Genomic DNA, 16,408 nt, shown 5'->3' on the forward strand with positions numbered 1-16,408 from the left:
AGTGTTCTGGATTGGCAGTGTTGGAAGGAATAAATGAGAAGGTAGATGTGATACAGTTTGGCCTTGAAGAAAAGAGATGGATGGCAGAGAGTGTAAGGTTATGTCTTGAAGCTACAGACCTGGGCTGGACTTCCCATGGGAAGCCAACAAAGGTCGATGGTGTTTGGGATTGCATGAGTCACTTGTGTATTATTCAGCACACCTCTCTCTCTCTCTCTCTCTCTCTCTCTCTCACTCTTTCTGTCTCTCTCTCTGTCTCTCTCTCCTCTGCCCCGGGACTGGGGAATGAGGGGTGTCTATGGAAGGTCATGGAGATAAGGTGGAACGTCCTGGAGATAGGGAACTGTGGCAGTTACTGCAGTGTCAATTGAGATGTCTTTTGAATATCTGCTGCTCACCGGAGAGGGGAGGCGGGGACACCTCCTGCAAATTGCTCCCATGACTCAATCTTAAGTCATTTACTTATATATTTATTGTTAAAGATCTCTGTAATGTCAGTAATTGACTGTAATTTCCACCAGAACATTATCCAGGTTTTATGTATCATTTACTTCATGTCAATTAAAAAAAAAGAAAAAGAAACATAATACATAAAAGAAGGTTTTTTTATGACTACTATGACAATGCATGTACCTAAAATATTATATTTTTAATTTGTAGTTTTTGATTATCAAACGGCGGTGGGAAGTACTTTCACTTAACCAGCTAATTTATCAAGTCTCACCCGCCTCTCCTGCACCACCTCTACAGAATGCATACACATGAGTTTCCATAGTTTGTGTCACACGTTTAATTTCTCACATCATCCACATCGCTGTCTGCCTCCCTCTGCCTCTCACTCTCACACCTTCATCTATGTTCTGAGGCTAGGGCGTACCGGAGGTGCTTGCGCTCATGTGCAAGTTACTTCTGCACTGACGCAGAGCGCCGGGTCCGTCCCTGGAGTGGAACTAAAGTCTGGCTGGTTCCAGCCGTTGTCGAGCATCCATTCTCATTCAAATCCCCCTGGAGGCTGCAGGTTTCCAAGAAGCGTGTTTTGAGGGAGATGTGTCTCAGTCACCGCTGTGGCCTTATTGAGCTGTTTCCTCATTGTCTCACTGCCAAGTCTGCCTACACTTTTGTTGTTTATGTATACAGGATGTGTGAATGGTGAACTGATGGAGCATAATAATGTATTTTCTCTTATCTTCTCATATACAGTATACGTGTATATATGTATATATATATAAATATGTGTATATGTATATATATGTGTGTATATATGTGTATATGTATATATATATATATATATATGTATACATATATGTGTGTATGTGTGTATATATATATATATATATATATATATATATATATATATATATATATATACACATATATATATATACATATATATGTATAACCTGTTCCTGTTAACTGCAGTTTTATACTTTTACAATTAAATATATTCAACACAACCTAAAGTGAATGGGTCAGAAAAGAGCCTGAAAACATGGTTATCGGGTAGTTTAATTAAGATATAAACGATGTGTGACCTTCTCAAGAGGTAGAGTGAGTAGTCCGCCAACCAGAAGGCTGATGGTTTGATCCCTGCTTTCTGGAGTCCAAACACTGTGCCCTTGGGTAAGACGATGAATCGGACTGAATGTGTAAATTGGTAAACACTGTCCATTCATTATTTTTGATAGATAAAGCTGTAATTATGTCTTTTTGACCACTGTGCTCTTGTGTCTTATCTATGACGTGCTTAATTCTAATCCTAGCACTAGGAGAATATTATATAGATAAGGTATTTTGGGGGGAGGTGGCTCTGAGTTGTATCTTTATCACTTTCAGACTGAGTTGAGGCCACTGACTCCTGCTTGTCCATCTCAGGGATTGTGATAAGTGAAGGCCACTCAGAAATCAACATTTTTAGCCGTTCAGTGCTTCACTCATGGTGCGTGTGTGTGTGTGAGAGAGACTTTAAGAGAACATTGGCTAAAAGTAAAAGGGACAAATATTGAATATTGAAAAGTAAGGTGACATTTCTCCCACATCCCCGGTGGGAATTACAGCCTTGCCTGTAACTAATAACAATTACAGAGAAAAGCTGGTTAACAAAAAGCCTTTACACTCGCAGTATAATAATGGTGCTCTCTTTCCCATTTTCAGTGAAAGTAAAGGAGATTACCTCTGCTGGAACTGCTCATTTATTTAAGCTGGTAAAAGAGATATATGCAATCAGCTCCTTAAAAGAGGTATTATATGGGGTTGAATTAGTATTTCCCATAATATTGTAATAATTAGATCGATCTGACATTGAGTCTCATATGGATATTACTTTTCCTCAATTTGACTTACTTTGAAAAGTATTTATTGGCTACGTCACTAGGGATGGGTATCGAAAACCGGTTCTTGTTGAGAACCGGTTCCGACTGTTTTGATTCTTTGGAATCGTTTGCCAGTTTTGCAAACGATTCCCTTATCGATTCCGAGCGGGCGCGAATGACGTCACCACGCACGTTGCGTAGCTTACGCAAGATAGGTACGCAACGTGCGTAGCGACGTCCAGTGCAGTGCAGCCGGCAACATGGCACCCAAGCGGTACAAACGCTCGAAAGTGTGGTTACATTTCACGAGAAAGGGTGACAACAGGGTAACTTGCAATATTTGCAAAGTGGAGATTTCATCAACGGGAGGAAATACTACCAATATGCAGAAACATTTGCGCACACAGCATGCGATAACTTTGAATGAATGTCGCGTTTTCGATACGCTCCGGAGTGATTCTCAACCCAGCAGCAGCAGCAGCAGCAGCAGCAGCAACGTTAGCATGTCCTCCTCTGCTGTTAATACCGCAGGTAACAACACTGCCTATCATGTTAGCGCCATTTGCCTCGTTGTAAAACCTGCTATTACTAACAGTTAACATTAAATGAATGCCTTCTGCATTTAATTTAGAAAATGACCGTGACAAGGGGCTGACTGGCTCAGAGGCTGGCAGTGCATGTCTACCTGTAGCCCCTCTTTTCACGGAGGCAGGGAAAGCTATGACCCAGGCGAGGGTAGATGAATGTCACCGAACAGTGACAAAGTTTGTTGTACGTCATAGCTGTAATAATGCACAGTTCCATTGAGTTTGACTGAATTCGTCACTGGCTATTAGAAAAATGTTACTGGATGTTACTGGCCATTCTTGTATTTGCCACAGAATAACTTATCTTGTATTGTATGTTGTTAATTTCTACATACAAGAATATTTATTTTATTATTATTATACCTCAAGACAGTTTGTAAAGTCATGTTACTTCTAACTGAACTAAAGTTGATTCTAATAGACCTGTTTGTTCTCCTTTTTTCCAAATGAGAATCGATAAGAGAATCGATAAAGAACCGAATCGTTTAGCAGAATCGAAAATGGAATCGGAATCGCAAAAATCTTATCAATACCCATCCCTATACGTCACAGGGTAACTCTCAAATATAAACGTTGAAATATGGTACAGCAGTGTTACTCAAATCATACCCTAAGCAATTTAATTGTATATCAGCATCACTACTAATTAACGCACCATATTTGCTGATTAAGTACTTTGTAATTTGCAGTCTGTAATCGGAAGCATTACTGGTAGGAATATGTATTTATTTTTTTTATCAGTGCCAATGGAATCCCATGGAAGTCAAGACCTTTTGTTGAGCGGTTCAAGTAAACAATACCTAATGGGCACAAATCAAATTGTTATTGAACGATGTTCTTCAAAGAGATCAAGTTTTTGAAGAATGTGAGGTACGCCTCGGTGAAATGGACCTCAAACCTCTAAACTAGACGGAAGAGGTCAATCATCCATTACATGGACCAACTGGCTCACATATCGATAAAAAGGAATCACTTCAAATTGTTCCGTCTTTTTAGATTCTCCAAGGCTTGGATCAGGGATGACTGTTGAGTCGTGAAACACATGTTAAAGGGGGAGACGAGACAAAGGTCGCCTGGTTGTTAACACCGTGACTTTGCTTGCTTCCTAATCACGGTGGAAACAAATCTCTGATGAATGACTCTTCTCCCTCTCCCTCTATCCGTCTCTGTCTCTCTGCGGTCAATGTGTACACTAAGTGGGGTGGCTAATAAGTCCCTGTTGGGTACCATGGCTGGCTCCCAGCTAATCACTTTTTGAGACAGAATCTTTGAAGTTCGCCCTCTTGTCTGATGCTAATCTGGGCCAAGTGGGCGCTCAGTCAGTAGATGGATGAGCTGCTGTTAGTTTGGCCCGAGTTAGCTCTCCTGCGTCCAAATCATGTGTCCCCCATCATTTCGGTAATATGCAGTGGGACGACAGCAGGAAAAGCTTTGAGTCAAAGTTGTTTCTCTTTCCAATTTTGTGAATGTGACTTTTTGCAGTTTTCATTTTCAGCAATTCACAGAAACACAATCGATCCTTTTTGGCTCACAAAATGAATTTGCAGAATTGTTCCATCCGCTTAAGATTGACTGAATAACACCTGCGTAAGAAAATGATTCATTTTGATTCATTTATCAAACATTTATTGCTTTAAAATGTCCATTACCTATTTAAATACACTCTGTAACATTTCTTTAGCACACAAAAATGACGGTAAAATATTCTGCACAAATTTGCTCTTGTTGTGATTCATATTTTAATCTGGATCAGACTGATTTTCATATTTAAATTGGGTTTAAACAATACTGTAGGGGCCATTTCAATGTGGGAAATGTAACATCAGGCAAATATGGTTCCAACCAGAATATTTTGATTAAAGCCATAGTGTGATTTACCTGTAGGCCGCTTTCTGGCTTTCCTACCGATGATGCATAGCTACTGCACATGTATATGTAAACGGTGTATGTCTCAAAATAAGATAAGCAGGGAATGATCAATCCACTGAAGACTGCCTGTAGATCAGTTACTGCATTTGAATATATTTCCGCATCACATGAGCACGTTACTCATTCACTTCACTTCTATTACCATGTGTCTCAAGGCAACAGTGTACTGCTGCCACTGTGCTGAACAGGCAGTGGATTGACACCGGCTTATTACCTCTGTTTAACAGATTGGCTGACGAATCAAGAGTAGATCTCTAGGGATTGCCTTTGCTCAACATAAGGTCTGATCATTATCTTTTTCTTTTTTTTTTTTCATCTTATTAAGAGAAGTGAGGTTCCCATCATGACCATCACCATCATTGCTGCCTGCCCTATTGTTCACATTAGCCCTGATTATGGAATACAAGCTTCCTTCTCTTTTTTCACTACACACAAGTCAATTGCTTCTGGCCCCACTGTAGCTGTGGGGGTTGGGGGGGGTTTAACTATGGATGGGACCTTCATTGATCAAAATATGGAGTGGGATGGGGGGGAAAGCGGAACGGCTAGAGCGAGCTGACTATGGTAAAGCTTCAATAGATCGATTAAAGGGGTGTGCTTTTGAGGCACAAGAGCGCTCCATTAAATCTCAATCCTACGCTTGCTAGTGTCTTGGATTCTCCAACATATCCATGACTGGGGAGCTTGTGTAGAATACCAAACAGCAGCTATGCACAAACATCAAAAGACGCATTATATACATACAAATAAGTCGATTTCTTTTGTTTAGAATTGTGTCTTTACTCAAAATATCTCAAATATCAAATTGTTCATTCAACAGTGACTGTGCTTCCACCGAGTGGAACAGTGTGCGGCTCTGTACGGTATGTATGTATGTATGTATATATATATATATATATATATATATATATATATATATATCTATATGTATGTATGTGTATATATATATATATATATATATATATATATATGTATATGTATGTATGTGTATATATATATACTGTATATTTATATATGTATATATGTGTGTGTATATACGTATGTATATGTATGTATATATATATATATATATATATATATACTCTTTATACATATATATTCATTGTTAAAATAGAATGTAGAATGTACATTATGGACAGTTTGCAGAATATACACAGTATGAGCTTGATATTTACAGTATAAACAAAGGTTGAACATGGGAAATGACATAAGTATACTGCTCTAATGTAACTGTGATGCACTGTTGTGTCTCATTCGATGTTGTTGTTGATGGTGCTGTCAAAACACAAGCCTGACCGACAGCTTTACCATTCCAAAACGTACCGCACTCTACCAAAACTGTGCCGTGATGGAAACACATGGCACGCTCCTCCATGGAGGGAAAGTTTTGATGCTGTGAAGTCTTGCAGTCACCCTCCTCTGCAAGGAAGCCAGCTACAAATTCTGTTATTACTTAGTAATTACGAGTAAGCATCCCTTTCAAGTGAAACTACAGTATGTAAAGACACACGGTTTTTTTTTTTATTGACTTTCAATGTACACAGGCTAGAATTTTAATAAAGCCAGTTTTATGCAGTAATAGAAGACACACACAAAAACAACCTATATAAGCGCATAATAAACAGCCGCCTGTAGCCTGGGAATGAGTTTGTCACTTTTGCCAGTGAGTTCATCGTCTGCCCTATGAGATAAAGATGACCACCAAAGCCATTACAGTTTTATTTGGTGCAGTTGAAGGATTAATGGAAAGGGATTAATATGGTAAAAGGAGTCCATAAATATAGAGCACTCTGCTTCTCTTTTTCTGTGCTTTAATTTGCTCCCCCAGATCAGCTAGATTTGCCCTGCCAATGCTCAAGGACGTTGTGTAGAAGTACAATATGAGAGAACAGGGTGTTTAGACAATCCCAACAATACCTTCTCTTGCATTTTTAAACGTTCTAATTGCTATTTAACGTGTAATGGACGTCATGTTTGTCCTGTAGGACGGGGGGGGGGCGTTTATGTTGTTGCATCATCAACTGTAGTGATGGGATTGTAGGAACCCCATTAAGCTGTGTGCGTGCAGATGATTCATCTCCAGCGCATTGTTCTTTCTCTTCGCTGTGATTCGTCTTCAGTGCCGACCGCCTTGCGTCGCTGCACTCGCATGAACGCGTAGCGCAGACCCCTTTCTTGCGGGTTGATCGGATAACGTAAAGAATTAAATCACATCTGGTTTTGTCGTCTTATGAAATCTTAAGGGTTTGATCTTTGCTGGAGACGAGTGGTCGTGGTCTCCCACTGTAGCACGCTGTACACCCCTTTCACCGCAAGCATGCATATTCATGTGCCTTCACTTCTGCCCCCTTTCCCTGCCACTGTGATGGGGAAATTGTAAAGTCATGCAGATTCATACGATGGACCAAACAAAATTCCACAGTCGTTAGTATCAGTTAATACCCACCATACATCATGTAAAAGACACAAGGTACACGTCTCGGTTCACCTCTGATTGTGTGCACGTGTGTGATGTTTTTGAAGGCCCACTCTGCGGCATCATTTTGACGTGTGTTTGATGGCATCCATTTGTGGGATCAATACTTGTCTCGGGCTAGCCAAAACTGAGAGATTGTCATAAACATCATGCACACGGCGACAATCAAATCGCAACTGAAATGTAATAGAACGATTCAATCTGTGAAGCACACACACACACACACACCAGTTCACATTCATTTCACCTCTGAGCCAAATCTCAAATTGCAATCTGAAAAGAACCAACGCGACTACAATTGTTCTACCCGCCCTGTCTTTAAATGTTGTTCAAGTTGAATACTCACTTTCTAGTTAAAGCTCCGGTTCTAACTTTGGCACGAGCGACTGGACAAGGTGTCGTTATTCCTGAACGTCTGAAACGAGACCATCGAGATGAGAAATCCTTCAATGAATTAGAGGCTCGACAGGACCTTGGCCGTGTCACATTCTTGTTTTTCAGAAATCCCACATCTTTGCTAAATTCAAGGAGGAACTCATGTTTATCCATTAAGCCAGTCCAAACGGAGAGGACGGGGCCGTGTGCTTGTGACTGTGTATCACCTCGCGGGCACCGCTAACACTGCCACTTTACTGCTGCACCAAATGACTGGCCGTTAATTCTGTATCTTCCTGCCCTGCAGCTCAATCAAACATAAGAAATGTGAGCTTGGGTGAGAAAACATTGTGATAGTAAAGCGTGACCTGGATAGACTCCAAAAGAACCACACAGTTGCTTGAGGAGAGGGACATAATCACTTTGAAAATACTTTGGTTGTCATAGCCGTAGAATAAACCTTTTACATGACTTGTTTTTTCACTTGCTTTACGGACGCTGCCGTCTTGTGCCACTATGTTTCTTTTCGCAGCCAGAATGGACGAAACAGCCAGAGCGTGCGTTTCACATTTGAAACACAAATGCAGAGTGACATCCCGTTTGTACGTACCTTAGTTTTCTCATGCACTTTCCACCAAGTGCATCAGAAGACTGTGAGGAAGGAGTCCTTTGTTTGTTACAATCTGCACTCTAACCACTGAGTGTGCTGGGTCAGTAACCCGGGAGCATGTAGAGCACGGGGCAAAAGCATGCGCTTCAAGTATCAGTTACTCACTGTCAAAGATTAACAACACTAATATTGAAAATATGACTATTTAATCAACACCTTCGACTAATCGACGTTTCCTTAAGGTACCGACCTTCAAAAGAAGGGGAAAAACCGATTGCCTCACATTAATTTAACTAGTTATCACTTTAGAGATTGGAGACTGCAAAAGCAAATTTTTTGTCTGTAAGAATTCAATTAAAATGTATTTTTGAATATACTTTAGTTAAGTGCAGTACTGACTGATACTGATAATATTTCACGATACATCTGCCGTGTGCTTCATTGGTTCTATTAACAGATGAAATCTCGAGTACGATTATAATACTACATAAACCTACAGAATTATATAATCCTACGACTCTCTCTCTTATATCTGAATCACAGGAACATGTACAGCCGCACAGGTGTGGCGACTGACGTGGCTCTGATACGAGAGGATTACATTCCCAATTCCTTGAAGAAAATAATAATAATAATCAAACATTTTCCTCCGATTCTGTGTCACATGTTACCAAGAAGCAAGGATTGTTTTGGGCAACAGTTAAAACTGAAAAATCAATAATGAGACAAAGCTGTGAGAATCACTACTACACTAGCGTTGTCCCTTGTATTAACGGTTGCCAAGATGTTTGTCTAATCTACTGGTTTAGTTCCCTAACTCCACTAGCCTCACTGCAAATTAAATCTCATGTGGGATTGAACATGAGTCGCTGAAACGGGAGCAACAGTCGAATTAAAAGACAGCTGCTCTCCGGTGGCCCGCCATGTTGGATGTATGTAAAAGCTGCTAGACATCGCTTCATATTTGGCATTTTTGTTAAACCCGCCTCGAGAGCACAAGTGGGAAAAAGTTGGCTAAATCGGGGTCCTCGCCAGATGTGGCTGCAGATTGGTCTGGATTCACCCAGGCTGTGACTCCTCTGTTTCTTGTGCCCTTAGTAAGTCACCGATCAGGATTCAAGCCTGTCGAGCAACCCATTGCTCAGTTATGCAAACATTTTTACTTGAATGAGTGTGCTTCCCATAAACTGTGTCATTCACTGCTGATGATGAATTCACATATCCAAGAATTACTAGAGTGGTACAATCTCACATTTCACAGGAAGCAGTCGCTGCACAGAAATAGAAACTGTGCGTAGTTTGATGCAGTGGTACAGTACGCTGGAATGTGTTCCTTTTTGATTAGGGTGAACTGAGCCGTTAATAATGAATGGGAGATGAGTCAGAGGGAAACTAAAACCCTCTTTTTTTATTCCAAGTTGTTTCTTATCACGATAACAGTGCTGCATGGAAATATAGCCTTTTTTGGAGATGTCCTGCACTTCAGTCATAAGAATGACCTTTGCTTTAAACTAACACTGGTCATGTTGGCTACATTGACATCAGGACACTCTCCTGATGCCAGATGAGACAAATTCTTCAAATACTTTTCTGGATATGGAGAGGGTCAGTGGGAATTTTGTCATTTACTCTATTTGGATTTATGGATGTTCCAAATCTGTGAGTTTCCCTTCTACGATCTCGGAGACTGAGCTCCTGCTGGCTCGTTTTCAATCAGCCTGCAGCAAATATTTTATGCTTTTACAACACAATGAATTCATTAATTTCTAATCCACGGCGCCTTTTTAATCAAACAATGCTGTCCATCTGCTGCAGCCTCTTGAATGTGTGTGTGAAGGCACAGCCCTGTGATGTGACACTGTGAGTCAGCTGACTGAGGAGAGTGCGGCTGACAGCTGAAGAACAGCTCTGCCTCTCTCTCTCTCTCTCTCTCTCTCCAAACCGCCTCGAATCTGCTTCAAACCCACCGCCCCACCCCACCCAAACACAACCTGTCTGGAAGGAAGCAGACTCTCGTCGGCATGGCAACCGCGTTGGACGTTGTTTAATTTCTCTTGATAAGTAATGCCGTCACATGACGCTCCATCGGAACATGCCTTTTTTGTTTAATGCTGCAGCCGTGGCTCTCCTAGCTTTTTTTGTGATGTATTGTCTCCTTTTGTGAATATAATTATTTCACACAATAGCGGCTCCACTAGCTGTATGGTGTATGGAGGATTTCCTAATGTTGCTCTTGAACAAACAAACTTATTTCCACACTCAAAAACACCACAAGTAAATCGTCTCCCACCTATTTGTCATGGTCCTTGTGTCTTCGACGCCGTCTGCGCTGACGGGTCTGCACAAAATATGTATATGCAAATCTTCCATGGTGTTTGTCAGCAGTTCTCCTCAAATGGGGCCGAGCTCATCAAGATGCCCTCTGAGCTTAACTCATTTCATTCGTAGCTCTGCCCGTTGTTGTCGTGGTGCAAATAAATAAATTCACCTCTCGTGCAGATATATCTGCAAAGGCACAGAGTCTAGTTTTTTTACTAAATTATGGCTGATTCTACAATAGAAAAACAATTATTGGCTCTTTTTAATATTTTGCACCTCATTGTCTTATCAAGTTTAGCAGTAGCTGCCACTCCACCTGTGAAATCCATGTTTTGCCCTGGGTCAAAGACTGCTGTTGTGTTTTGCCCTGCAGGCAGTTGTGTGGTTCTGCTGAGCGGAGCTGTGAATCAAGAATCAAGGAGCAGGTGGAGAAGGACAGAGACAGGAAGTTGGACAAGAGGGAACAGCCTGAAATAGGAGGTGATGGCTGACAGTCACCTGGATGCCCTCTGTGAGGAAAGGAAGAAGTGAGGAGAGAAAGGAAGGAAGGGAAGAGGAGAACGATGGGAGCGTGTGATTATGGTTACTAAGGCTACAGCATGCTGCCCTGTTAGCAAGGGAGGGGCTTGAAGGTAGTCAGACAGCTGAGGTACATCCAGCTAAATCAACTCTGAAGTGTCAGGTCCCCGTGGGTGCTGGGGTTGGGGAACTGTAGCTATGTAGTTGTGCTCTGGAGGAACACCGATTATAGCTTATAAAGGGACATTGTACACAACATGGCTTATAGCGCACCCTCTGGGCTGTAAATCCCTTTGATGCGCCACATAAAAGAGGATAAAAGATGTAGAAAGAGATGAAGAAACAAGTGCGCGAGAGAAGAGTTCTTTCTGTGAGAGGTACGCTTTGAAAACACCTCCGCGGGGGATGGAGGTCACCTGCCAGCCATGCTCGCCGCGTGCGCCGGGACCCTTAGAATAGCGCGCGAGAGCCATTTTTAACCCTCTCGACTGCCACTAAGGCACAACTCCACTCTCCCTCTCCACCTCTGATGTCTGTGTCCCACAGGACGAGCGTAAGCGGCTCAGAGGGAGGAAACGATGCAGCATAGATTTCAGTGCATGGCTTCCCCGCCATTCACGTCCACATCCTCTACAGGATGACAATCAATAGCTTTGCAAGAGGGAGTCGATACAGAAACTAATAGCTAACAAAAGCCTTTGCTTTAGAACCACTTCCTGCTCCACTCATACAGCATATAAGCAATATATGTAAAGGGAATGTGTTTAAGCGCACTGTCGCTCTTTGTCACCGATTTAGAATGAACTGTAACGGCCGGGAGCATCAGAACGAAAGCCCGTCGTCATGAGACGACTCACATGCTACGGACGCTACTTCACTGTAGTCAGCGCGTGGAATGTAAGAATGGACAAATAAGCTCTTGTTGAACTTGATTAAGAAATTTGGCCATTTTTCCTCCTGGATATCGACTGTGCTGAATGTCTGACGAAGCAGCTCCTCATTAACTGTAAGGGCACTTTATGGGCATCCACATTCATCTTGGGCAGGAAGGTTCCCTCCCCTCTGGGTTAAAAGTGCTGATCTTCTCGCACGAGACTGAGCGCCGAAGAAAATGGACTTCATCTGGAGAGTTCACACCATCCATGTGTTTGTTATGAATAGATGTCACGTCACCAGCGTCCCCGTCTGCACCCTCAGCTTGTTTCCTTCTTCCTAGAAATCTGCTCTTGATGTGAGAAGTGCGCCAGTAACGCAAGCTATCATTGGAACATGTCCTCGTAAGTCTTTGTTGTGTTTCATATGGTGATGAAGGACACTGAGCTCTTCTCTGAATGAAGAACACTTTGGTTAGTGTGTGTGTGTGTGTGTGTGTGTGCTTTTACACTGTGGTGTATTTTCATGTGTGAAATATCGAACACATAAAAGCCTGCATGGAAAAGGATGATATGATGTTGAGTGAGTGGCCACACATGTTGCTCTCACATGCTGACGCTGTCACTCTGGGAGCATTTTTATGATTAAACTTGATCTTTTGGCCACTGCTGAGTGCTGCCATGTCCTGTGAGTCCACCCCCCCCCCCCTAAGCAACATCCACGTGGTGTTGGTTCACTAAGAACTGAAAGGTTCCTGCATCCCTAACCATAAGATTTGTCTTGGGACAGGGCTGCACAGATTGAATTATGTTCAGCATGTAAAAATGTATTTCGCTGCGGGTCATTAAAAATCAGAAGGATGCAATTGTTTTTTTGTTTTTTTTTGGCTGCACATGTTGCTGTTGGGCTTTCGTTTGCAGTGACAGCAATTAAAAAACAACAACAATTTGGATGCTCTTCATTCCCTCTTTTTCCTCACATCCTTTCAGGGAAGGTCTCTCTTTTTTTTCTTCTTTTTTTTTGAACTGAGGTTCTGTGGTGTTTATAGGCGTTGAAAAGAAGATAAAGTCAGACTGGTTGTCTCTTTAAATCAAGCTGCAGTGTTGATGTGCCCTCAACCTGAAATGGTAAGAACCATTTCCACCTCTGCGGCAGGGAGCCTGACCAAATAGGCGCACTAGAGCGCTTCAAACGTGATTCTCATTCCCTTGGTCACTTGTGGTCTGTGTTTGGTCGCCTCCCCTCCTGGAGAACAATTTGGCAGGCTTTTCTACCGGACTTTGTTTTCTTTCTTCTTCTTTTTTTTTTTTTTTTTTAACCCTCTCGCATCTCGGATATATCATTCTATTGTTTTATTTTGCTGTATTTTATTTTCTTATTTTTTTTTGTTCCATCCGCAGAACTCGGTGGCAGTCGCCTCAATCCATTTACCGCTGGCTGGTACGCCTCTCCCCTCCTCTGCGTTGCAATCTGTTGATAACTCCACTTGCAAGCTGCAGTTCATTGTGTTTCGCAATGGGAAACTCTTTCCTTGCACGGGGAATTCGTCAAATCTCGCAGACGATGGGAAGCGCAGGAGCGTTTCAACACCAGTTGCTTTCACCAAATTAGGTAAGAGGAAATCCATTTTTATCATCATGCGTGTGATGTCAACGCTGTCCACTGCTGCCGACTACATGCCAGCACGCACGCACGCACACACGCGCGCACAATTTGTTATGCGCAACATGTTATCAGACTAGCGTCACTGCAAACTGTGCATGCTGCAAGAAAAAAAACACAAAAAAAACTCTTTGCTCATTCATTTGAATTCATTAATGAATCCAGTTATTGGAAACATGATCCTTAAAGGGTTCCTGTTTGAGAGTGAAGTTGATCCACATCACTTCACGCGTCAGTCTGTCCACGACAGCGCGACACCCGTGTGGTGTCTGCATGTGCGCAGTCGTATGTGAGGTGTGCACACAGGAGTTTGCATGTTTCTCTGGCCACGGCACTCACAGACTTTCCACTTGGGTTCCCTGACTGGATGTGTTGCTGTTGTGCTTGCAGATGGGTGCAGCCTCGGGAGCGCCGTGCACTCAGTCACTATTGCTCTCAGGCACTTCGCGCTGGGTGTAGACCCCACCGCAGCCTACTGGGATTTTGACCTGCTCGATGGACACGGTGGCTGGAGGGCAGAGGGCTGCCACATAACAGGCTCCGGGGGCAACACGACCACTATTCATTGCACCCATCACAATAACTTTGCTGTGCTAATGGTGAGTAGTCTACTGTGTGGTACCAGTGTCATTCATTCATTTTAGCATATACACCCCCACCACCACCACCACCTCACACACACGCACACTCAAAGTGTCTCCACTGCTTAGGGCATATTTTTTGGGATTAAATGCATCTTTTTTTTTTCACCCCCCTCACCATGGAATAAAAGGAGTCACGTGTTTTAAGAATCACTTCATGCAGGGACCTTTAAAAGCTTCCTTTATTGTTGCCCCTTCAGCAGAGGGGAAGGGACTTGTCGGATGTGCTGCAGGGATTTATTGGCTTTTGGAGTGGGCTATGCGCTACGCTAAATTCCACCCCTGTATCCTGGAAATAAGAAGTTGCGTGTGTTGTATCTCGCCACGTTTTTTTCCTCCCCGAACAGCAGCACAGCAGCTGCATAAGAGGCGATGCTCAGGAGCAGGAGCGCCTTATGTCAGGAGCCCGATTTGCCTCCGAGCGCAAGTGGTTTGCTAAGTGGATGCAACCATTGACGAGCGAACCAAAAAACTAAAAAAAAAAAATAATGTTGGACTGTGAAACGTCGCGTCGCTCAACTTGGTCTCGACGCCGTGGAGATGCCTTCCACAGCTGACGACGCTCCTCGGTTCAAATTGATTTCATGAGGATAACGGCAGCAACCGCGCAATGGCATCGCATCGCTCAGTCGCTCCATAGAGTCGCTGCGCCTGGTCCGCTTTTTTTTTTCTGGGATGAAAAGAAATCCTCCGGATGTTTACCGAAGAGTGGGATTCGTTAGACTGGGAGGTCAGTTCTCAGTGGCGCATGAAAAAAGTGTTGTGCTTGAGATGTCGGTGCTTTTACCTGCATATTTAACGAAGCCGCTGGTGTGGAGACGAGCTGGCTCATGGAGCGAGAGAGAGAGAGAGGGGGAAAAAAAAGCCGCATAGAAATGTGAAAGAGTACGCGGAGGGAAAGCGGCACGGGGTGTGAGTTGGGGTGTCTGTGGAGAATACTAAGCTGCTGTCAAATGGAGAGCAGATGTCAGATTGTCATTGTGCATGTGTTTTGTTTCTGTCACACACGGGGCTTGGGGAGGCGCGCCGTCACTGGACACACTGTGACTGTCAGAATAAACCGAAATCGGCGATTTTTTTTTTTGGCCAAATTACCCTGGCGGCGCATTATTGATTTTGAACTTCGTCACACGTCCGGCACAAGTCAAAGGTACAGTCATACTCATGATGCGGGAGCTGCTACAGACATCAAGCTGTGTGGTTTTGAATGTGCGCCGGAGATTGCGCGATTACTAATGCAGTCACCACACCCGCCTGGTCTCTGCAGTGCCCGAGAAAAGGACCATTATTTACGGACTTGTGACATCATTCTCCTATTGGCCTCAAATGAAATGTTTTACAGTGCGACCATGACCCGTTTAGCTTTGGGTGGCTTCGGCAAGTACTGGACCTGTTGCATAATCTCTTGCACATCAAACTGAGAGGAATTCCCGATCAATGTAGTGGCTGAAAGCAAAAGCATTATGAATAACGTGTTTGGAAATAACGAGGTTCTGTAATGAAGCACAGTGAAACCACTGAGAAACACACACTGTCCCTGTGTTCGGTTTCCCTGAGGGAAGGTAACAAGTTGCAAAGTCTGTTTGACCAGAATGCACAGCTGCTGTGATGGCCATGTTCGCATTTTCTGGGTGTGAAGTGGTGAAGTGGTGTTCCCAGGCAGTGGCATCCACACATAAACAGCTGTATCACCTTCCTTGCCTCCGAATAATCCTGCTAAATCCCTTGTTATATCAGCTGTCTGCATCTCATGGTGCATCTGTGATGTTGGACAAACTCACAGAGGGTTACTCACAAAGCATGACAGCTTTGATAGATGAATAATGCAACAAGATCATGGTGGAGGAAGGGGGGGGGGGGGTTGTGTGGTGTGGTGGGTGGAGAGGGTTGAACTGACTGAAAGGCACAAAGCACATTCCTTTTACAATTTTATTGTGTGTGTTATTTACTGTGTGTGTGTGTACACGTAACAGTCCAATGCAACTGTCAGTTTGGGATATAAACAGTGTTTTTGTCTTGGCTGAGGACGAATTTCACATGGAATCACTCTCCTCTGGCTTTTTAGTCGGAATGCATATAACTGACTGAACCTCTGTTTGCTTGAGTGT

The 16,408-nt window shown here is 43.0% G+C and overlaps 1 protein-coding gene across 2 annotated transcripts in view; it reads left to right on the top strand.

The window, feature by feature from the left end:
- LOC131474213 (adhesion G protein-coupled receptor A1) overlaps positions 1–16,408 on the top strand; it is a 134,689-nt gene that overhangs the window by 80,591 nt on the left and 37,690 nt on the right. The window contains exons 13-14 of one of the 2 annotated variants that reach the window (XM_058651976.1): positions 13,398–13,608; positions 14,050–14,258. In XM_058651976.1, the coding sequence (XP_058507959.1) occupies positions 13,398–13,608; positions 14,050–14,258 (420 nt within the window). Of the gene's footprint in view, positions 1–13,397; positions 13,609–14,049; positions 14,259–14,443; positions 15,031–16,408 lie in introns of those variants that run through there. The other variant, XM_058651977.1, reaches the window with a different exon arrangement.

The sequence above is a fragment of the Solea solea genome, chromosome 15 (genome assembly GCF_958295425.1).
Source record: "Solea solea chromosome 15, fSolSol10.1, whole genome shotgun sequence".
In the NCBI taxonomy this organism is placed as follows: domain Eukaryota; kingdom Metazoa; phylum Chordata; class Actinopteri; order Pleuronectiformes; family Soleidae; genus Solea; species Solea solea.